This window comes from Equus caballus, chromosome 19 (assembly GCF_041296265.1).
Source record: "Equus caballus isolate H_3958 breed thoroughbred chromosome 19, TB-T2T, whole genome shotgun sequence".
NCBI classification, from domain to species: Eukaryota; Metazoa; Chordata; class Mammalia; order Perissodactyla; family Equidae; genus Equus; species Equus caballus.
This window is the reverse complement of record NC_091702.1, coordinates 10179200-10203763: the sequence shown is the minus strand read 5'-3', so window position 1 is coordinate 10203763 and position 24564 is coordinate 10179200. Positions and strand designations below refer to the sequence as shown.

Genomic DNA, 24564 nt, shown 5'->3' with positions numbered 1-24564 from the left:
TGGCAGGACTTATGTTTATGCAAAATAAAGAATTTGGTGATGGTGCATATATAAAATATGAACTTCCTTATATAATAACCAATAACAGTTTTTATAATAAATGGGGAAATTCTGATTTCTACAAAAGAAAGCATGAATAATATATGAACTCAAGAGTTGCACAAATTAAAATTAATTATCTGTGTACATATTCCAAGTTTTAATTCCCTTTGCTTCTTATTTATCACGTCCTGCTCTAGCTCACGCTTTCCCTCCTGGGTGAAGGCCTGGTGGTGAGTCCAGAGCATCCTGAGTATGTCCGTTTTAAATTCCTTTTGTATTTGTTGTTGAAATGCATAATTAGTGTTTTATAACATCTGTGTCTAATACTGATGTGCAAAATGCTATCATTTCACTAATTATTTTCCAAGTGAGGTGTTTTTTGTTAATTTTGATATCATTTTATAACTGTCTATGGAGCCAAACACCACGTTATAACATAATCACTTATTACTTGGCAATCTCTTTAAAGCCAAGGGAATTTCAGATGACAAAGTAGAAATCAGATTATTTGTTTATATTTGATGTACATATATCATTTTTCAAACTATAGCTCCTAAAATTAAGTTGTTATATTATTTTCCAAAAGTTAAAAGCAAATATTGGTTGAAAATTAATACTTCAGATTATTTCTGAGTTAACTACTGAATAAATATATTATAGAAATAGATGATTAAGTACACAGACTTTGTAATTAAAAAAAACAAACAATGCTAAGGAATCAGAATATGTACTGAAGTCCTGCCAAGAACCGTATAAACTTACGACGGAAGGAGGGAATGTTCCCAGAGAACCTCATACCAGCCAGGATGGTACGTACAGGACACTTTCCATATATTCACTCACTTAATTCTTACAATAACCCTGGGAGAACATATCATTATTATTATTCCCACTGCCTCAATTACGAAGCAGGTCAGAGAGGTTAAGCACCTTCACCAAGATCATAGAGCTCCGAGGTGGAGAAGTGTGCACACTCGAGGTTTCTCGTGGGCGCCGTGGCTCGGTGCACAGCTGTCTCCCCACACATCTGCACAAACAGTGGTTAAGAGCAGGGACTTGGTATTTATTTAGTTTCAAACTATTTGGAGAGTTTGCCTGATAACTTCCTGTTAATGAATTCTAATTTAATTCCTCTGTGGTTACAGAAAATACTTCATATGACTTAAATCCTTTTGAATTTATTGAGACTTATTTATGCCCCAGAATATAATCTATTTTAGTCAATGTCCCATGAGCACTTGAGAAGAGTGTGTATTCTGCTGTTAAATGATTTCTATAAATATCAATTGTCATCTTTGCTAATAGTGCCGTTCAACATATCTCTTAAAAATAAATTATATAGTATTTTCCATAGTATATATCCTTACTGATTTTCTGGACATTTTTCTACCAATTATTAAGAGAGAGCTCTTGATACCTCTGACTCTAATTACAGATTTGTCTATTTCTCCTTGCAGTTCTAGCAGTTTTTGCTTAATTTTTAAGCTTTGTTATTAGGTGAATACATTGAGGGTCATTGTGTCCTCTCGGTGAACTGATCCCTTTAGTACTATCTGCTAGTAATATAGCTATTTTAACTTTCTTTTGATTAGTGTTGGCATATCTTTTCCACCCTTTACTTTTTAACCTTTTTGTTAAAATATTTCTTTATATTAAATTGCATTTCTTGTAGGCCACATATAGTAGAGTCTTGCATTTTTATCCAACACAACAATCTCTGTCTTTTAATGAGGACATTTAGACCAGGGCTTGGAAAACTTTGGCCCACAGACTAAATTCAGCCACGCCCACCCATTTACATATTGTCTATGGCTGCTTTTAAGCTACAGTGACAGAGAGCGGCTGCGACTCTTGTTGTCCCTCCACCCACAACTTTTGTTATGTCCCACAAACCAAAAATATTTACTGATTCTTTATATAAAAAGTTTGCTGACTTCTGGTTTAGACCACTTACACTTAATTTGATTACTGATATGATTAGCTTTAAATATATCTTGCTATGTGTTTTCTATTTGGCCTATCTCACCTTTTTCCTCTTTTTCTGTCTTCTTTTGGATTGAGTATTTTTTAACTTCAATTTTATCTCCTTTGCTGGCTTCTTAGCTCCCACTCTTTGTTTTTCTATTGTTTTGGTTGCTTTAGGGTTTATGGAATACATCTGTAACTCAATGCAGTCTATCCTCTAGTGATGTATCACTTCATGTATTGTATAAGAATCGCACAATAATATACCTCCATGTCTCCCATTATGCTATTGTTGTCGTATCTTTTGTTACTACATGTTATAAATCTCATATTAGATTGTTAATTTTTTGTTTAAATAGTCAATTATTTTAAAGAAATTTAAATGATAAAAAACATATATTTATCCACATTATCATTTCTAGTGTTCTATATTCCTTTGTATAGATCCATATTTCCACCTGGTATAATTTTCCTTCCGACTAAAGGACTTCTTTGAACATTTCTTATAGTGTGAGTGTGCTGGTGATACATGTTTTCAGCTTTTTCATTTTTGAAAAATTCTTTATTTCACCCTCATATTTGAAAGATATTTTCACTTTGTATAGAATTCTAGGTAGGCAGCTCGCCCCGATGCACCCAGCAGCTCCCCTCCCCCCACCATCATTCTTTCAGTATTTTCAGTTCCACTGTCTTCTTGCTTACGTTGTTCATGATGAAAAATCTGCTGTCATCTTTATCTTTATTCCTCTCTATATAACACGTCTTTTATTCTCTGGTTGCTTTTAAGATTTTCTTTTTATCACTATTTATGAGCAATTGAATTACAATGTCTCTTCTTTGGTGTGTTTGAGGTTTGGTGAGCTCTTTGAATCTGTGGGTTTATAGTTTCCATTAAATTTTAAATTTTTTCAGCCATTATTCTTCAAATATTTTTTCCATCCCCTCTTCTCTCTCCTGTGCTTTGGGGATTCCAATTATACACATATTAGGCCACTCAAATTTGTCTCACAGCTCACTGATGCTCTTTGTTTCCTGTTTTGTTTCATTTGAATAGTTTCTATTGCTGTGTCTTCAAGTTCACTAAACTTTTCTTCTGGAATGTCTGATTTGCCATTAATCTCATCCAGTGTACTTTTTGCCTCAGACATTGTAGTTTTCATTTCTAGAAGTTCAGTTTAGATCTTTTTTACATTTTCCATATTTCTACTTAACATGGTCAATTTTTCCTCTAGTTTTTTTGACATACAGAATACAGTTATCATAACTGTTTTAATGTTCTTGTCTGCTAATTCTAACACCTGTGCCTTTCTGAGTCACTTTTTATTCATTGATTTTTCTTCTCATTATGAGTCCTATTTTCCTTTTTCTTTCCATGCATGGAAATTTTTGATTGGCTGCCAATTATTGTGATACCTTGTTAGATGCTGGATATTTTTGTATTCCTCTGAGTATTCTTAAACTCTGTTCTGGGATGCAGTTAAGTTTCTTGGAATCATCTTGATTGTTTTAGGTCTTTCTTTTAAAATGTCTAATACATTTTAAAATGTAGGAACTAATGCAGGCGTAATGCAGGACCAGATCAGCATTACGTTCAGGGCTAATTATTCCCTACTACTGATGCAAGACCCTTCTGAAAACACTGCCTAGTGCCCTGTGAATTGTAGATTTTCTAGTCTGGCTGGCAGGAAGAAGCATTATTACTGGCCTTGCATGAGTATTTGGTACTCTTCTCTCTAATCCTTTCAGGTGGATCTTTCCCTAGCTTTGGGTAGTTTCCCCACACATATGCACTGACGAAACATATACTTAATGAGGGCTCTTTGTAGATCTCCAGCGTTCTTTCTCTGTGCAGCTCTCCTTTGGGGACACTACCTTGTGAATTACAGCGTCCTTGATCTCCCTGGACTCTCAGCAAGGTCTCCTCAGCTCAGAGAACCTGCTGACTCCACCTGGATTCCCACTCCCTGCTCCATGGCCTTAAATTTCTTTCAAAGCACTAAGTTACGGCAATCATAGGGCTCACCTTGGTTGTCTCCTATCTCTAAGAATCACTGTCCTTCAATTGCCTGATGTCCAGTGTCTTGAAACGATCATTTTCTATCTTTTCTCCAGTGTTTTAGTTGTTTCAGGAAGAAAAGTAAATCTAGTTCCTGTTAGTCCATCTGGGACAAATGTAGAAGTTTGGGACTTTGTATTTAGCTCCCATTTGTTTTTTCAGGTTTGTATCAGTTCTCATTTCCTGGCCATATAACTTTGGCAAATTACCTAACTTCTCTGAGCTTTATTTTTTTCCACGTGCAAATGGCAATAATAATGTTACAATGACTGACATTACATTTATGGAAAACATTCAGCACAGGGCCTGACATATAGTAAACACTCTAAAAATGGAGACTATTTTTATTATCTAGATTAAGGGTTTAAATCACTTGATATTTACAGGCTATTCAATATCTAAAATTTTGTGATTTTATTAATTCAATTTTGAAAATTGCATGGCATAATTTAAAAAATTAGGGGCCGGGCCCGTGGCCGAGTGGTTAAGTTCATGCACTCATCTTTGGTGGCCCAGAGTTTCACCAGTTCAAATCCTGGGCACAGACATGGCACTGCTCATCAAGCTATGCTGAGGTGGTGTCCCACATGCCACAACTAGAAGGACCCACAACTAAAAATACACAACTATGTACCAGGGGGCTTTGGGGAGAAAAAGGAAAAAATAAAATCTTTAAAAAAAAAATTAAATCCTATCCTCAATATCCTTTTTAGCCATACACTTAGTATGCATAAATGAAAATTGGTATTTTGTAAATGACAGCTTTATCCCTGTCAAATTTTATTTTACAAGTTATCATTTTTTATTTCATTAATACATTACATTAAAGTACATTAGGAATTATTAGGCCATTTGGATCTTCCATTTTGAAGAACAATTTGAGATTGCTTTTCTTTTTTTGCCTCCCTTTAATGCTGGAATTGACTATTTCTTAAATTAAACTTTTTCCCCCGCATTTTCACTATCAATCCAGTTGCTCAGCTAGGAACTAAGGTTTTGTTTGTTTAATTATTGGTTTTTAAAGGCTCTATGTACTAATTAAAATGAGGATAATAGTACAATTCTAAAATGTTCCTAAATGTGATATCTTAGTAATAATCTAAGAAATATTTGGTTGGAATTTTTTATGGCACTACAAAGTGATAGCCAATAAATGACTATCACTTACTGTAAGCAGTCTGTCTATAGAAGAGTTTTAATTACAAAATTTTAACTGAAAAGTAACAACACTGTGCATTTGGAATCAATTTTAAATGGTCAGCATGCACATTAATTTGCCTTCTTCACATCAAAGCAATACCTGAAATAAACAAAAATTCATGTCAATTAGTAAATATGTGGTTATTTTAAAATGTGCCATCCTTGTTGCATAGCAACTTTTAATTCTGTTATGTGCTTTTTACATACTCTAAGATAATTAAGCAAGGCACAAATTGCCATCTACTTTTTTTGAATGTTAAAAGCATTTAGGTTATAAAGTTTATTCTAATATGTGTATTATATTTGTAAAGGGAACATTTCATTCCTACGCAAAGGCACAGTGACCCAAGAAACAGATGACAATGTCATATTAGCGATTCTCCTTTCTCATGAGAGGACTTTTAGGGAACTTTTTATTCATAGTCTCAATAACTAACACAGCCAAGACATAATTATCATTCCCTGGCTTTACTGGTCTGAATCCGGATTTACTGCTAAGCTAAATGATAAGATTTATTAACAAGAAGTCACGTCCTCTCAATAAAATGAAATGCCCATTTATATTATAGAAAATTATACACACCAAAATACATCTGTGATATAATTAATTTATTAGAAAGATAGCATAGTCTTAGTAAGAATTTAGAGAATTTTGCATAGGTTTATTTTCATCATCGACCTAACTTAACCACATAAAGCAAGAACATAACTGACTTTTATATGGTCAGATGCTAACGCTAACTTGTTCCACTTGCTGTGTTAGCACCTTTGGGACCGGGTACAGTGAGCAGCAGTACTAGAGAGGATCACGAATGCAGAGACTTCTTCTCCAGTAGCTTGTGTCCGAAAGTCCTTCATGGGGTGTGACCGTGGAAATGAGGAACTTCTGCACAAGCTAAGGCAGAAAAGTCCACTCTGTCGGTCTATGAGGAGTTCAGAAGTTTGAGGGAACGAAAGGATCTGTGAATCTCTATCCACGTTAATTCCATCAGTGAAATTTCTGAGTCGAAAGATGGGACATTTACAATATCTCTTCATATGTGTTGCCAAGCTGCTTTCCAAAAGGTTGCTGTAATTTCTAGTCGCTTAAAGAATAAGAATGAAAGACCGTCTCACCAGACTGTCACCACAGTGCAAAACCCACTATCAACTGGAGGAGTGAAAAATAATTTCTCATTGGTTTAAGTCACCTTTTGAATTGCTAGTTAGGTTGATCATCTTCTTGTATTTTTAAACATGGATTGGTAAAGATGGGGGAAGTGAACAGGAGTAGACTAGCCAACTGAGTACCTGAGGCTAATAAAAATTAGAAAGAATTAAAGACATGTGGGCTTTCGAGAAGAAAGAAAAGAAAAAGCCCATGCTACAAAATGAAGCAAAATAAGAATGAGACACCTAGGGCAACTTCAGCCCACGTTCGCAAATTTTAATTGTTGCCCATATGGAACTGTTGTTACAGCAATCGTTTTTGTTATAGCCTGAATGTGCTGTCACTGAGGAGCGAGGGAAGGAGGACCGATTCTTAGAGCGCCGGTACTGGCTGAGCATGGCCAACTGTGAGAAGATTGGAAATGAAAGCGACAAATTTAGAATTGACCTGAGCCAGCAACAATACTTCAAGGGTCTCAGTCTTGTGGATAGCAGAGTAGGGGTTCCAGGGGGAGATGTTAGTTTGAAGGTGGCCACTGCTTGTTGCTTGAGGTTACAAGCTATAGCGTCTGGTCACCAAGGAGAAGAATCTGATAATAACCAACAGGTCGTCAGGACTCTGTCAAGCAGTCTGAATTTCAGCAGCCAACTCTAGTTCTAGAGGCTAATTTACGACATAAGCAGCAAACCAAGGCAGAAGGCTAGTGCTAGGGAGAGGTACCAGAAGGGGAAGAGGAAGAGTTGAGAAGGCTTCAGCTCAGTGTGCAGGATGAGGCCAGGGCTCCATCAGGGAGTAGCAGAAGTTTATGATAGAGAGACGATGTCTGCAGCCTCAGCGACTAGAGCTGTGCACAGCCTGAAGACGCAGGGGCTAACGATTTCAGAAATATTACTTGTATTCTTTAAAATTAAGAAAGTAATACATATTCATTGTTGAAACTTTGAAAACTATGGAAAAGTCCAAAGACAAAAATCAATGCAATTTTTTTCATACTCTAAGAGAAAACATTTTCTTGTAAATAGTGAGCTAAATACTTATTCATTTTACTTTGCCAAAGTTCATAACTGAATGATTTTAAGTCACTTTTCATTCTCTTATATTATCTTCTTAAAAGCAGAGAAATTGTAAGAATGAATTCATATTCTCCTGTTTTTAAGGATGTGGTCAAATGTAGATTCTGTCACTTTATGGAAAAAGGTAAATATTTGAAAGTAAAAATTATACTTTTACATGAGAACTAAAGGTTATCTTAATCTTACAAGATTTCAAATTCTATCTTTTTATGTCCCATTATATTGTCTAATATTTTGGAAAAGACACACTTCATAAGCATATTTGGCCTAGGAAACTCCAGAAGGAATCAGAACTGTGCATAGAAGCAAACAAATATATCTGGAATAGTCTGGTAAATGGACGGAATTTTAAAGAAGCAAATAAGACACATGCTGATGAAACCCACATTATCGTTACCTTCTCCCTCCAGTTGTCATCATTCAGCAGCTTCTGTCTAAGAGTTTCCTGCAGCTGCTCGATGCTTTTCTGATGTGAAATCAGCATCAATTCCCTGAAAACCATAAATCCAACAAATGAGTCAAGACTCACCCCTGATACTCTTCCTAAGTTGCAGTTCCTGGCTCAGAGAGTATACACTACTAGATACCTTTTTAACTGCTAACAGGAATTTACAAACACTACACACAAGGTCAATATTTTCTCAGGCTTACATTTTGCTTAACAAATAATATTATTATTTTTGCATGAAATAGTAACAACATTTGTGGAGTCACAAATATGATAAAATGCTATTCATTGTGGTTCCAAAATTTATGACTAAATCCTAACGGTAGACAATATTTTGTTTCTTAAAAAGAAGAAAACATGTTGAGATATGCCATAAAATCAACGAGTGTTTGTGGTTCCTGCCAGATTTATTTTCCTTTTACTTATCTCAAATACTGATAGGAACAAACCAAATTAAGTGGAGGGTAATGTCTGAGATGTGGTATAGTACAAAACATATTAGAACATTGAAAAGAAAACACAAAGAACATTTTAATCCACATCAATGGATCTTAAAGGTTAGTTTGTGACCCTCCGGGTAGAGGTATGTGAGGGAGACTTGAGAGAAATTTTCGCAGGGGCACTGAAATTAAGCCTTTTAATATCACAAGTAGTGGCAAAAGCACACTTGGTGATCAGGCTTCTTCTCCCTTCTATAATCACCATGATCCTTCTTATCATCTATGTAGATGATTCTTCTCCATTGATTATCCCGCTGTCTAGTCTCTTTGTTTTACATCATTACCGTCTTTCTTTTAGCTCTGACCCCTTTTCTCAAACTTGCGACTTTCATTTATAACTGCCTGTTGGCCATCTCCATCCTAATGATTCATTAACACCAAAGATTCCACACCTCAAAAAACAAATTCACCATCAGCTTCTGCAATCTCGCCTTTCATTTTGACTTCTGAAAACCTTCAACAGTCAAAATCTTTGGCTCGAAATCCCGGAGTCATCTCTGACTCTCCCTTCTCTTTGTTCAACTACACTCATTCAGTAACAAGTTCTATATGTTCTGCTTCTTCCATGCACCTCAAACTATTGCCTCCCTTCGTTTTGCACTACCAACAACCTTGTTAAGGTTCTTGACTTTATCTCCCACCTACAGTATTGTAATAGACTCTTAACCTATCTCTTGATCTTTATTCTAGTCTCACTTATATAATATTATTAAACATTTTCTTTACCATAATAAAAACATTGCCTACATCTCTAGGCTAGAAATTTTTTTTTTCTTTTGGTGAGGAAGATTCACCCTGAGCCAACAACCGTGCCAATCTTCCTCTGTTTTGTTTGTGGGATGCCTCCACAGCGTGGCTGATGAGTGGAGCAGGTCCACACCAGGATCTGAACCAGCAAACCCAGGCCTTGGAAGCGGAGTGTGCGGAACTTTAACCATTTGGCCACAGGCTGACCTCTCTAGGCTAGAAAAATTTAAGGACACAAACATAAGGAGACATGTTTGACTTGGTAAACAGGATTATAAATATCATTTGAAGGAAATTGATTGAAAAAAACAAAACTCCTAGACTTCTCTTTCCAGAAGTGTGTGGGACTAGGTACCTTGACAATTTGCCTACTGAAAATAAGTAAAATTGTTTGTTTTACTTATTAAAAAAAATCTTAAAATTCACCAGTGAGCTGGCCAAAAAGTGAGGAAGATGCAGACAGCAAAACTGAAGTGAAAGGATAGAGAAAGAATGTCGGTGGAAAACTAGCGAAATCTAAACAAAGCCTGTAGGTTAGTTAATAGTATTATACCAATGTTAATTTCTTGGTTTTTACAGATGTGACATGGCTACGAAAAATGGGCCAAAGGGAAATACAGACTCTCTGTACTGTCTTTGTAACTTTTCTGTAAATATAAAATTATTCCAAACTAAAGGTTAAAAAAAATGAAGTGACAGGAAGAACTCCAATAATAAGTAGAACATTGAAGCCGACTCTCTCCTTGAAGGTACTTTCCAAATTGGATAAACTTGAGCTTTAACTTTCACAGCCATGAAGGGCACAGGAGTCAGGAGGGAAAGGGAGAGTCCAAGAGGACACTCCCCTCATAGGGCTGCATCTCAAAGAGCTACACAGGCAGCATATGTGTGAAATTCACATCAGCAAGTGTAAAACACAAATGACATCTCCTCTCAAGGAATAAAAAGGAAACTGCCAGCTCTGGATTTCGTTGCCAAGTAGCGGGGGAAATGCAAATCTCCCACAAGAATTTGTAAACACAAACCAACCTTAACGCAGATTTGTATCCTGAATTCACACTACCTGGTGGTCCAAAAAGCTTCATGTTAAGAAGATATCTTCAAGCGGTGCTGGGGTAACCTGGCCTCCTGAGGCCTGACAGGAAAACACCAATATCTGGGGGAGAACCCTGTCTTCTCCCTGAGACTCAAAGAATTCTTATGGATAAAGATTCAAGTCCTATGAGATGATAACTTAAAAAAATCACAAAACTATTTAAAAAAAAAAAAGCACTAAGAGGAAGAATGAGCAGACACAGATGACAGCATAATCAAACTCACAAATTCTACAGTATTGAATTTTTAGTTATGGAATATAAAATAAGGCTGTTCACTGTGTTAGAAGAAATAAAATATTGATTTAAATGACTAATGACATTTGAAAAAGAACCAAATCAAACTTGTAGAAATGAAAAATATAATAATTGAAATGAAAAACTCAGCAAATTATTCACAGCTGAAAAATGAAGTAAGAAACTGAAAGGGAGATTCAAAGAAATTATACAGAGTGCAGTACAGGGAGTCAAAAATATAGAAAATATAGAAGTTGATATATGGAGGACAGAGTGAAAATATCTAATATATATCTATTCATCCTTTCAGAAGCAAAGGAGAGAGAAAGGGGGAGGAAGCAATATTTGAGGAGAATATTCCAGATTGATGAGAAATACCAACTCACAAATCCAGGAAGCCCAATGGATTCCCAGCAAGATAAACAAAAGTAAATCTCACATCTGGGCACCTGGTAGTGAAAAGGAAGAACGTCAAAGTTAAAGAGATCTTAAAAGAAGCTGGAGGGAAAAAAACCAGATTATCTTCAAAGGAACCCAAACATATGGAAAGCTTATTCTCCAACAGAAACAAAGGAAGCCAAAGACAGCAAAATAATATGTTCACAGTCCTATGAGAAAATAACCGTCAACCTAAAGTTGGGTATCCAGCAAATCTGTCTTTCAGAATGAGGCTGAAATAAAATATACTCAGATAAATAAAATCTGAGTGTTTACCACCAGCTGAAGGACCTTCACTAAAGGAGCCTCTAAAGAGAATGCTTTGCAGGAAGGAATATATTCTCAGGAGGAAGGCCAGGCAAGCAAGGAGGACTGGTGAGCAAAGTGGATGGCAAATGCACAGGCATGGAGGGCTTCTGGGGCATGTGATCAGGGCGGTGGTGTAGGGCTCCCTCTTCAGAAGGGGGCCTGTGCTTCCGGTTTAATGCTCTGTGATCACCCATCAAGAAATTCGTAATAATTTTGTCTTTGAATTTGTGTGTTTTTAACTGAGGTCTGATGGGACAATTGAGCATATGCGGGGGCTTGGAGCCTCAGCTCACACACAGTCCTACCTCCTGCCACCTTCCTGCCTCCCCATGCTGGTTCTCAAACCCGTGCTCCCTTGCCCTTGCCCAGCATCTGCTGCCATCTTCTGCTTTGGGCAGGGGCCCAGGCCTGGGCACACGCTGAGTCATGGGGTCCTGGGTGCCCATGAGAGCTTACACCCACCTGGTGAAATCCCGAAGCCCAAGGGAGAGTGACATCAAATAGCAAACATAAAGACGTCGTGACAAGTTGCGAGAGAGATACTGTGAAGGAAAGGAAAAATCCTCTTTCCAGTTTTTTCAACAAGGGGCCTCACATTTTCATTTTGCACTGGATCCTGAAAATTATGTAGCCAGCCTTACATGTAGGGAATAAACAAATTCATCTCTATAAAATAATAGTTTTGACTATGTGTAATAGTGGGGCTAATGAAAGGATAGAACTGGAACACTAGACAAAAATGTAGAATGTATGTTGGGATGGCAACTATTAGAGCTCAAGCATTCTTTGGTCCCTGCATTATTCAAAAGGAATTTGAGGTATTACTTTTAGACTTCATCAAGTACGCATGGTAAAATTTAAAAGTAACAAACTAAAAGAATAGAAATAGAATATACCATTAGCGGAAAAATGCACTAAGAAAATAAATGAAACTCCAACAACCTCCTACTTCCAAAAAGCCCGAAAGGAGAACATAGTGCAGAAAAAGAGGGAGAAATAGAAAGCTTAAAATAACAATCACAATAATGGTAAATAAACTAAAATCATGAGTTAAAAGAAAGAAACAGACGATAAAAGCAAACAAGCAAACCCTAGCTGTATGCTTTATAAGAGACATTCCTAAAACATAAGGACATGGAAAGATTTCCTTTTTCTGGAAAAGATGCAACTGGGAAATATTAAAGAAAAGGAAATGTGTAACTATATTAATATTGGACAAAGTAGGCTTTAAGACAGAAATCATTATTCTGAGCTGGTAATAATAACAGGTTAATTCACCATGAATATTCTAAATTTATATGCACCTATTAAAATAGCCTCAAAATATATAGAGCAAAACTTTATACAACTGTAAGGAGGTATTGTCAAATCCCCACTCCACATAGCTCCCTGAGTTACAGATAAGTCACCCTGACACCACCATACAAGGCCATGGAAGTGTACACTGCACAACTCCAGGTGTTACGTGAATGGCCCTCCTGTAATGTGTAATGTAGCAACCTAGGGTCAAGCAGACAAATAACTCAGTAAATATATAGAGGATTTAAACAAAGTAAACAGTAAGTTTGATGTAAGGTACCCATATAGAATCCTGTAGCCAATTAGTGGAAAAATACACAATTATTTTCCAGCTCACATGGAATTGACCACATACTAGACCGTAAAGTAAATTTCAAACAACTATTATACTATAAACCTGTATAGTCCAATATGGCAGCTACTAACCACATGTGGCTACTGAGCACTTCAAGTCTGACTAGCCCACACTAAGATGTGTTGTAAATGTGAAAAACATACCAGATTTGAAAACTTAGTACAAAAAAAATCTAAAATGACTGTGACGGTTACATATTTATATGATAATTTAGAAATACTGAGTTAAATAAAATACATTATTAAGATAGATGGTACCTGTTTACTTTTACTCTTCTAATGTAGCACTTAAAAAATTTAAAATTACACATGTGGCTTACATTATACTTCTACTGAACAGCACTATTATAGTCCGTATTTTCTGAAAACAGTGTCAGAGACAAAAGATATATAAAATATCTCCACATATTTGGAAATTTTAAAAATGTATTTTTGAATAACTTGTGGGCCAAATAAAAACCGTAATTGATATTTTAAAATACTTAGAATTGAACAATAATGAAATTGCTACATATCAAACTTTATGGAAGATAGCTAAAGCAGAAAAGATAAATAAATTGTGGTATGCTTCAGAATAGAACACAGATGAAGCAATGAATGGTTCTCAGCTCCATGTAACATCGTGGACAAATCCCAGGGACATGATCTTGAGCACAAAGAACAAATCACAGAGTAGTACATATACTATAATTTTATTTCTATGAAGATAAAATATATGCAAAATCTAATATATTTTTTAGGAATACAAACGTACTTGGTAAAATTATAGAGAGAAGCAAAGGAACAACAGATGTTATCTGTAGGTTTCATAGATGCTCTTTATCATCTATGGAAGTTTCCTTCTATTCCTACTCTGCTGAGAAGCACAAAAGGCGGGCTGTCCGTTCCCTTAGGGAAGGAGGCAATGCAGTAGAGTTGGGGAGAAGCACAAAGGGACTTCAAAGCTAATGGTAAGCTTCTTTTTCTAAACTGAGTGGTTGACACACAGATGTTCATTGCATTGTACTTTATACTTTACCCCTGTATGTCTACTCAATACTTATAAAAACCATGAATGATACAGCCTAAGCACAGAATAGAATAGGTCTGTGGTAGAAAGAGAATTAAAGCGAAAGACCAAGGTGAAGGAACGGGCAGGGGAGTAGTAAGTCTCTCCTGAGAGGTGGGGCTCATTGCCCACTATGCACACTACAGACAAGGTGTGTCACTGAGCCCTGGAGACACAAAGGTGAATTAGGAAGGCAGAGCCCCTGTCCAAATGGTGCTTAAAACCCAGCAATATAAAAGGAAGATTTATCTTTTAAAGTGTGAGGTAGACCCAGCAGGTTCTGATGCTTGCTCAGCAGTCCGTAGGCTGGAGAAGAGGAGGTGAGGCAGAAGGAACAAAGAATGAGGACAGCAAACGTGGGGTTATATTAATAACCTCATTTGTGACTTTCCTCCAAATATTTGGCCTTTCCTGTCTCCTTTGCAAATTCATCTTCCTCTACGTGTCAATCAAATGTTTGTGTTTCTCAGCACTCTGTTCTGGCATCTCTTTTTTTTTTCTCTTTCTCTAGGTGATCCTTTCCGCTCCTATGGTTAAAATGCAATCTAGATGCTGACAGCCCCCAATTGTTATCTCCAGCTCAGATCTGTTCTCTGAGTGTCTGACTCAAGTACCCAACCATCCACCTGGCTGTTCCATTTTTATATTTCAGAGACATCTTAAATTTAACATGTCTGTAATCTCAGAAGATATCACAGTTTAGTTTTTGCCCATGTTATGTGTCATCTACTGCTCTGTTCCACATGTTTTTCTTTTTTTCCCAGGGGATAGCCTGAGGAACAACTCTTACCTGGAAATGCTGTTTTCGTGGCAGGTGGAAAAGAACAATCACCAAAGCATGGGCTCTGTTAAATCTGCTCAAAATTGATGCGCATCCCTTCACTCACATTTCAGTGGCAAGAACAAATCAAATGGCCAAGATTGATGTCAGTCAGGCGTGGAGAATATCGTCGTCTCCCTGGGAGGTGCACAGTAAGTTGCCTGGCACCAGGCAGAGTCCGTCACAACTCTGCAACCCCGCTGGAAGCCACTGGAAGGACCCCACCCTGGCGGTGGGGAACGCTCTTTCCTTAGACTGTGGTTCTTTCACCTGGGAGCAGTTTCTCAGACCAGTTTTCTCCAGAGCTCCTAGCTTTCCTCTCTGAGATGTACTTTCTTTTCTGTTGTCCAGCTTGGCCACATCAGAAGAGGGCATTAGAGATTTTGCCCTGTTGGGAGACAGTTTCCTAAGCTTCTTTCCCATCCATAGAATGTTTTGGAAGGGGAGACGGTTTCAAGAGGATTTTTTTAAAAAACAGATTTGGTGAGATATAATTTGACAAACAATAAACTGCATGTTTAAACTATGTACTTGGATGAGTTTTGACATATGTATAAACCTGTGAAACCATCACTGCAATCAGAATAGTCAATGCATCTAACATCCCCCAAAGTTTCCTCATCCTTCTTTGTATCCTTCTCACCACCCCCTCAGCCCCAGGCAATTAATGGTTTGCTTTCTGTCACTATAGATTAGTTTGCATTTTCAGACTTCTATATAAAATTCTCTATATGTCATACAGTATACTCTTTTTTCATGTCTGGCATCTTTCAATCAGCATAATTCCTTTTAGATTCATCCACATTGTACCATCTATCAATAGTTCACTCATTTTATTCACTGAGCAGTATTTTATTTGTTTATCCCTTTATCCACAATTTGTTTATCCATTCAACTGTTGGTGGACATTGAGGTTCTTTCACAGGTTTTGGCTATTACAGATAAAGCTGCTCCAATATCTGTGTACAAGTTTTTGTATGGATAGTCCCATTCACTTCTCTTGGGTAAATACCTATGAGTGAAATGGAGGGGTAACAAGGTAAGGGTATGTTTAACTTTTTAAGAAACTTCCAAACTGTTTTCCAAAGAAGTCGTAGTGTTTTCCATTCCAACCAGCAGAGTATGAGAGTTCCAGTTTCTCCACATCTTCACCAACGCTTGGTATGTCAGGCTTTTTAATTTTAGACATTCTAAAAGTGTGTAGTAGTTTCTCATTGTGGTTTTAATTTGCATTTCCCTAATGACCAAAGATCTTGCGCATCTTGTTAACATGCTTATGGGCCATTTGTCGATCTTCTTTGGTGAAGTATCTGTTCAAATCTTTTGCTCATTTGTTATTAGGGTGTTTATGGTCATATGACTGAGTTTCTAAAGTTCTTTATATATTCTGGAAACAATCTTTTATGAGATATGTATTTTGCAAATATATTATCCCAGTCTATGGCCTGTCTTTTCATTCTCTAAACAGTGTCTTTTAAAGAACGGAAGTTTTAATTTTGATGAAGTCCAATATACCAGGTTTTTTTACTTTTATGGATTGTACTTTTGGTGTTGAAGCTAAAAAATCTTTGCCTAACCCAAGGTCATAAAGATTTTTCTCCTAGAAGTTTTATAATTTTAGGTTTTATATTTAGATCTATGACCTATTTTAAATTAATTTATATATACATTTCACAGTATGAATCAAAGCCCATTTCTGCATATGGTTATACAATTGTTCCAGCATCAATGGTTACAAAAAACTATCTGTTCTCCAACAAACTACTTTGGCACTCATGTAGAAAATCAATTAACCATATATGTGTGCCTATTTTTGGATTCTCTGTTCTGTTCCATTGACCTATTTATCTTGACACCCATATGACATTGTCTTGATTATTTGTAGCTTTACAATAAATCTTGAAATCAGGTAGTGACTGTGATTTTTTGACTACTCAAAGTTTTTTTCAAAGTTATTTTGGTTATTCTTGGTCCTTTGCATTTCTATACGACTTTTAAAATTAGCTTGTTAATTTCTACAAAAAAAGACTGCTGGAGTTTTGCTTGTGATTGTATTGAATCTATAAATCAATTGGGGGAAAATTGTAATCTTAACAATGTTGAGTCTTCTGTTCCATGAACATTGTATATCTCTCCATTTATTAAGGTCCTCTTTAATTTCTCTCAGCAATGTTTTGTAGTTTTCAGTGTACAGGTCTTGCACATCCTTTGTCAGATTCATCCCTAAGTATTTCACGTGTTTGAAAATCTTTTTTGTAAATATTACTTTTTAATTTCAATTGTTCTTTGCTAATACATAGAAATTAACCTGACTTTTGGATGTTGATCTTTTTTTCTGAAATCTTGCTAAACTCACTTATTAGTTCTAGTAACTTCTTTTGTAGATTCCATAGGGTTCTCTATATTAGTGAGCATGTTGTCTGTGAATAAAGAGTTTTATTTCTTCCTTTCCACTCTGATGCCTCTTATTTCCTTTTCTTGCCTGATTGCACTGACTAGAACCTCCAGCACAATGTTGAATTGAACTGTCGGCAGTGAATATTTTGTTCTTGATCCTGATCTTAGGAGGGGAGAATTACTCTTTCACTATTAAGTATGATGTTAACTGCTTTTTGCTTCTGTTGACATAGTCATATAGTTTTTCTTTTTTAGTTTAATATATTGAATAACATTGATTTATTTTTGAATGCTAAACCAACTTTGCACTCCTGAGGTAAATGCCACATATTCATGATTTATTTCCTTTTTATATGTTGCTGGATTCAATTTGTTAAAATTTTGTTTAGAATTTTGCATCCAAGCCGATGAGTGATGTTGGTTTGTTAGTCTTCTTGTAATACTTTTGTCAGCTTTTGGTATCCAGATAATACTAGCCTCATAAAACAAGTTAAGAACTATTCTTTCTTCTACAATTTTCTGGAGGAGTTGAAGTGGAATCAATATTATTTCTTCCTTAAACACGTGGTAAAATTCACCAATGAAAATTCTGGGCCTGAAGTTTCCTTTGTGGGAAAGTTTTCAGGTTATCTATGTCTCCTTTAGAGAACTTTGTTTGGTAGATAACGTTTCAAAAAATTTATCCATTTCATCAGTTGTCAAAATTAATGGTATAAAGTCATTCATAATATTCCTCTATTATTATATTGATATCTGTGGAATGTATAGTAATGTCAATTCTCTCATTTCTGATATTGGTGAATTCTGTCTTCTCTCTTTTTTTCCTGGTCAATCTGGCTTGAGGTTTATTAATTTTATTGATCTCCTCAAAGAAACCGATTTTTGTTTAGTTGATATTCTATATTGTTTTTCTGTTTTCTATGCCATTTATTTCTGCTCTGATCTTTATTATTTACTTTCTTCTGCTTATCTTGGGTTTCGTTTGTCTTCTTTTTCCAGTTTCTTAAGGTGGGAGACCTTTTTTCTTTGTCCACACAGACATTTATTGCTATAAATTTGTCCCCACTCCTGAAGTTTTGCTTTAGTGACATCCCACAAATTTTGATGTTTTCATTTCCATTTAGTTCAAAATACTTTGTAATTTCCCTTTTGATGTTTTCTTTGACTCATATCTCATTTAGAATTGTGTTATAGAGTTAACAAATATTGGAGGTATTTTCCAGATACTTTTCTGTTATTTATTTCTAAGTTAATTACATTGTGACCAGAGAACACACTTTGCATGATTTGAGTCCTTTTAAATTTCTTTGGTTTTGTTTCATAGCCTAATTATATGGTCTGTCTTGGTGAGCACCCTGTATGCCTTTGGGGAAAAAAATGTATATTCTGCTGTTGTTGGGTGGAATGTTGTATCAATGTCAATTAAGTTAAGTTAATTGGTTGTGAAGTTCAAGTCTTCTACAGCCTTACTAATTTTTCCATCTACTTGTTTTATCAATTATTGAGAGAGAGCTATTGAAGTCTCTAACAATAATTGTGAATTTGGCTACTTCTTCTTATAGTTCTATCAGTTTTTGTTTCCTGTATTTTTAAGCTGTTATAGATGCACAAACATTTAGGATTGTTATGTCCTTCTAGTGAATTGATCCATTTTTCTTTACGAAATGAATTTCTTTATTCTTGGTAATATTCTTTGTTCTAAAATCTACTTTGTCTGATATTAATAGACACATTCCAGCTTTCTTTTGATTGCTGTCAACATGGTTTATCTTTTTCCATTTTTTTATTTTAACCTATTTGTGTCGTTACATTTAAAATACATTTCCTATAGGCAGTACATAGCTGAATCTTACTTTTTTATACCATCTGATAATCTCCACCTTTTAATTGGAATGTTTGGAAATTTACATTTAATTGAATTGTTGATGTGGTTAGGCTTAAATCGATTATCTTGCTATTTGTGTTCTACTTCTCTTATCTCTTATTTCCTTTTCCTTCTTTCTCTGCCTTCTTTTGGATTTTGCATATGTCTTATGATTCAACTTTATCTGCTTTATTGACTTATTAGCTGTGTCTCTTTGTTTAGTTTTATTTTAGTAGTTGCTATAGGGTTGATAATAATCATCTTTAACTTATTGCAATTGTGGTAGGCTGAATAATTGCCTTCAGAGATATCCATGTCCTAATCCTGAGTCTATAAATATGTTACCTTATATGGCAAAAGGGATTTTTGCAGATGTGATTAAGTTACGGATCTTGAGACGGGAGATTGCCTGCAACATCTGGATATGCCCTAGAGTAATTACCTCAGTCTTTATAAGAGAGAAGCAAGAGAGTTACTATGGAGACAGGTGATGACGTGACAACTGAAACAGAGATTAGATTCATGCTGCCAGGGCCCGAGGAATGCCAGCAGCCTCTGAAGGTTGGAAGAGGCAAGGAATGGGTTGTCCCCTGGAGCCTCCAGAAAGAACCAACTCTATTGGCAGCTTGATTTTAGTCCCTTAACATTCATCTGTACTTCTGACCTCCAGAGCTGTGAGATAATAAATTTTGTGTTGTTTTAAGCCACTAAGTTTGCAGTAACTTGTTATAGCAGCAATAGGAAACTAGTACAATGGTCTTCCTCCAAGTAATGTTACACAACTTCAGGTATAATATTAGAATCTTATAATAGCAAACCTGATCAAATAAGGGGCAGCAGTCAATGGAAATAAAGTAGCACTTAACCTGGTTTTCAAAAGGCCAGAATCATAAAATGGATGTGGCTGGCCACGTGCTTGTTAGACATGGCCAGACATCAGAGTCCTGGCAATGTGATCCATTTTATTTCTTAAGCCAAATTTCCTATTTGAAAAAAGGTCTTAAATTCCAATGAGCATTTCCAGATGTGTGCCTATACGTTAGAAGTTACCTTTACTATAAAATGGAAGGTACTGAAAATCTGAGATGCTCAAATTTCATTCTCCTTGGAGACAGTAATAATTTTGATACCATTAAAAATAGAATCCATTTCATATACATTCCTCTGATGGACCCAGTACAAAACACCACTGTTACGTATCTTTTTAGAACAAAAACTATGAAAGTCTAGTAGATTATAGAAGCCAAAATATAGGAGGCCAAGGTTCAAACAATGTTAATGAAATGATAATTATTCACTGAATTTGCAAAGAATTATGACATTCCTTATGATACTTCCACGAAGTATAAGGTGTTTTAAGTGAAGTTAGAAAAATTATGGACTTGCATCTGTGATGGTAAATTTGCTTGATATTTACAGCTACAGAAATGAGAAGGACTTTCATATCTCTTCGATTCCTGCTGAGTCTCTGTTCCTGACTGTAAGAACTCTTAAATGCGATTCTTTCATGGGAGAAGGCAGAAAGAATCATTATACTCGATGTTACAAACGCTTACTATCCTTGATTAGCATGGAATGGGCATTGAGTGACATATACAGAGATGATTAATACGTGTGAAAAAGACAGTCCTGATTCCAAAAATGAAAACCACAGTTATATATTACACCCACGGAAGAGCCTGCACATTGTTCAGAAATGCAAAACTGTCTGAAGACGTTGATACAGAAAAAACAATCTTGTGCTGAAAGAAACTGTGAAGCATCAACTTTGACTTAGTGAGCCTTTTTTGCTAGAAATGTAGAGGAATGACAAAAAATAAAACATTAACTGTTAGAGGTATAGTCCATATTTTTCCATGTTATAAAAAGCTGAAAATGTGTAGCCGTTTTTGAATATCATACAGACATCCAATTGCCTCTTCAGAACCAGTCTAGAGATATTCATTTAGAATTATAGGAAGCAATATGGATTTAGGTCCTAAATTTGGATTTTACTAAGAATCCAATAAAGAAGATTATCACTAGAATCCAGGAGTTTGAATTGTACTCCCAGCTCTGATTTTTGGCATGTCAGAAGTTCTCTGGGCCTGAGAGAAACACTTGGGAGCTTCTGAGTTTAAATCCTGTGATCAATGGTTTGACTGGGATTAAATTCATTCCCATCCATCCATCCATCCATCCAGCAAGTATTTACTGAGCCCTGCTCTGTGTCGGGCACTGTTTTAGTCTCTGCGGGTATAACGCTTTTTTCTTGCCATTCCTTGGAAATACACCAGTGCAGTTCCCTAAGTTTTGGAAGAAACAAATATCCTGCGTGGTAAATGACTATCTGAAGTCCCTTGACACATGAGAAGCAAAGCGGGTTGAAGCCCGTGCCCGCCTCGGGCTCCCTGCTGTGTGCCTGCTGCCTCCTTTTCTGACGTGCGAGGGAGGTGTGGCTGTCCGTGGGGCTCTGCCCTGCAATTTCACCAGAGAGTTTGCAAAGAGAACGTTTTGGAGTTGGCATAATAGGCAAATTAGGATCTACTTGCAATCAAGTGTATTTATTTTTAAAACGTTAACTTTTAAATTCTTCTGCCAAAAAGAAAATGAGAATCTAATTTCTCATATACATGCAAAAATCTAGATTCCCTTAATTGGAGTTAAAACCGTAACTGCGAACAAATGTCAAACCATAATGCCAAACGACAGCTTTAAAGTCGGTTTCACGAGTCGTTCTTTTACAGGTGTCTTCACACTGTCAGTCAAAGAGATGGAGTAGATTTTGCCACCACTCCTGCCTCCACAAAAGCTGTAAGTCTGGGATATCAAAAGATGTTTGGCAAGCCTCTTGTTCTGACAGCTGTAGATGGGTAGGAAGTCAGAGAAAGAGCTGAGTCTTGGGAAAAAAAGCCTAACAAGGTTTGTTATTTTAGAATGATATTACTTAGACCATTTCATAATGCTTTAAGCGAACAAGAGAGCATCCAAATGGAATCACTCCACAGACTAGTCTACAAGTTTAAGAGTAAAGCAGATAATGTTGAATTCAACAGACACTTACCGAATATCCACATCACCAGCGCAGGGTATAAAAATTAATAAGATACGATGCTGTAAGAGGTTAGCAACCTAAGGAAAAATGAAAGAGAAGGAACTAATACTTTCTGAGCACCTACGACCTACCAGGCACAATACCAGACGCTTTATCATTCACAAGAAGATGGCGATTATTAACATGCCCCTTTTACAGACAAGGAAAATGACCCTGTAAGTGGTCAAGTAAGTTGTCCAAACTTGACCCTGGTCGCGCTGGGATTTGAACCTGTGTTTGCCTAACCCCAAAGTCCGCTTTTATATCCTGAGCCACATCACCACAAGGTGACAGAACCCTGAAAACACTGCTTCTGAATCCCTGTTTATATTCTACACTTCTCATTGCTTCTAGCCTGCATGAAAATATGACAAGCCTCATTAAAATAACTAAACACGAAGCTTCTCTTCTTCTAGAGTGTGTTGTGAAATGTTTTTACTCTATTTTCATTCTAAAGATACAGCTCCACTTCTGCTTTTGCCAAGGCACCGGAGAGTAGAAAACAAAGTCACCATCTTATATCCACTGAGTGACTAGAAGAACCCGGAAAGAGTGGAGGGGTGGCTAAGAAAGGGAAGAGATGGGGAGAGGGGACACAAAGAGGCCACTCTGGGTTTTTCTGCTCTTTGCAGGGCTAGGAGTCCCCTGAAGACTCAGTGTTACAAGATGATAGAGAAAGAGAAGTCACACTGAGAGAAGCTGACAAAACTGGGCCCTTCAAGACAAACGCTGAGGGAATTGTGCAAACTGTAGTGGAGGGAACATGGGTTATAAGGTTAGACACAATGGAGCTTGATTTCTGTCTTTGCCAATTATGTGACCCTGAGCAAGACATTTAGCGTCACTTGACCTATTTCCTCATGTGGAAAATGTGGAAAATGACACCTGCTTCCCAGGTGAGGGCCACAGCTCTGCGAGCCAATGGCTTTGGGCAAATTTGATATGGCTTTCTCTCTGGGTTTGCGAATTTAAAAAAGTGCTTCATCTGGGTGGGAGCTGACCTGGGAACACAGGGCTCGGTGAGGGGGCAGGGGGAATGACATATTTATGCAAGAGAAACGAGCCCCTTCCTCTGTGGCGAGTGGCAAGTGGCAGAGTCCAGGCCGGTTTTCAGGCCCCTCATACCTTCCACTGAGCACCACACAACGGCGCCCGCATCTTGCTCAGGGCAGCGTGAAGACAAGATCAGATCGTGTCCACAGAAGCGCTCAGAGGGCTCCCCAAGACTGAAACCCGTGGGCTGTGTGTGAGAGAGCTTGAGAGGGAGACAGGGGGAGAGATGAGAAAAGGAGGGAGGGGGAGAGAGCGCGCACGAGGAAGCAGGTGTGTTTAAGCGTGGGGTCATGTCATATACAGAAAACGGGAAATTCCATGGACCTCCTGAAATAATTTGCTAGACTTTGTGTATATTTTTCTGGGACGAGGCTTTAGAGCTTTCAAGCAAAAAAAAAAAAAAAAAAAAAAAAAAAAGAGCAGGAGGAGAGGACCAGGGAATTGACAAAGCAGTTCGTTACGGGTGCGTGGGAGGGGGAATAAGACCCTTCTCTATAACCTAAAAGACGTGCTTCTGCGGAGACAGGGAGCAATTACATCAACCTCATTTAAGATAGATAATACGTACACAGACAGTTACAGACATATAATATTTATTTCACAGAATAATTCAAACATAAGCAACTCGCACCTAACTTTGGTTACAACTAAACTTTTCCTCCCATGACGCGCTTCACTGATCTCATCATGTTATTGGCAGGTAAATCACTAAAACTATGTTTCTGTATTTTTCCTTGGAATTTACCAAGATGGGGCTAACACAGCTCTGAGGGTATGAGAGCGGTCTAAGCAGCTGAGGGTTTCGACAGGATTAGTGAAACTACATAGCGCGTGTGAATTTCGCCAAGCGTTAATGTGGGCAGTCTCCACGCTTAAACACATATGTCCTTATAAGGTGTATCTGTAAGGTGGTCATGGGGAATTCCAAACACATTTTACCGTAGAAATAATCTTTCATGGAAATGGCCTCAGGCCCGCAGACGAGCGCAGAGAACCCCGGTAATCCACAGTCCGCCTGCAGCGCTGTTGCAAACGCGCGGTTCTGGGAGTTCAGCCCTGGACAAAGACCTGGCAGCCCAGACGGGAGAGCGGAGGGCTCCCTTTACACAGAATTTAAATAACAGCCATACTTTGCTCTGGCGCTGTCCCGTGTGCCTCGGGCATTCCTCCCCATCCACAAAGGAGACCCCTCTCTCAGCCGCGGTGTGTCTGTGACCCAGCAGGCCAGAACTGCTCCGCCCCAGCAGCTGTGCCCCCCAAGGGTCTACTTTCTTCCTTGCGGAGGAGTCTCTTCTCCAAATGGAGCTTCCTCCATTGAGTGTGGGGCAGTCATGCATTACTAAATAGAGTTCTACTAAGGTATGAATTATTTCTTAGTTATTAACTCTTTTCCTGCT

The 24564-nt window shown here is 37.2% G+C and overlaps 1 protein-coding gene across 8 annotated transcripts in view; it reads right to left on the bottom strand.

Annotated features, from left to right (window-relative positions):
• The window catches only part of LEKR1 (leucine, glutamate and lysine rich 1), a 189460-nt gene that overhangs the window by 21915 nt on the left and 142981 nt on the right, over positions 1-24564 (bottom strand). For all 8 annotated transcript variants that reach the window (XM_070243169.1, XM_023623183.2, XM_023623189.2 and 5 more), the window contains one exon: positions 7884-7977. In XM_070243169.1, the coding sequence (XP_070099270.1) occupies positions 7884-7977 (94 nt within the window). The remainder of the gene's footprint in view (positions 1-7883; positions 7978-24564) is intronic.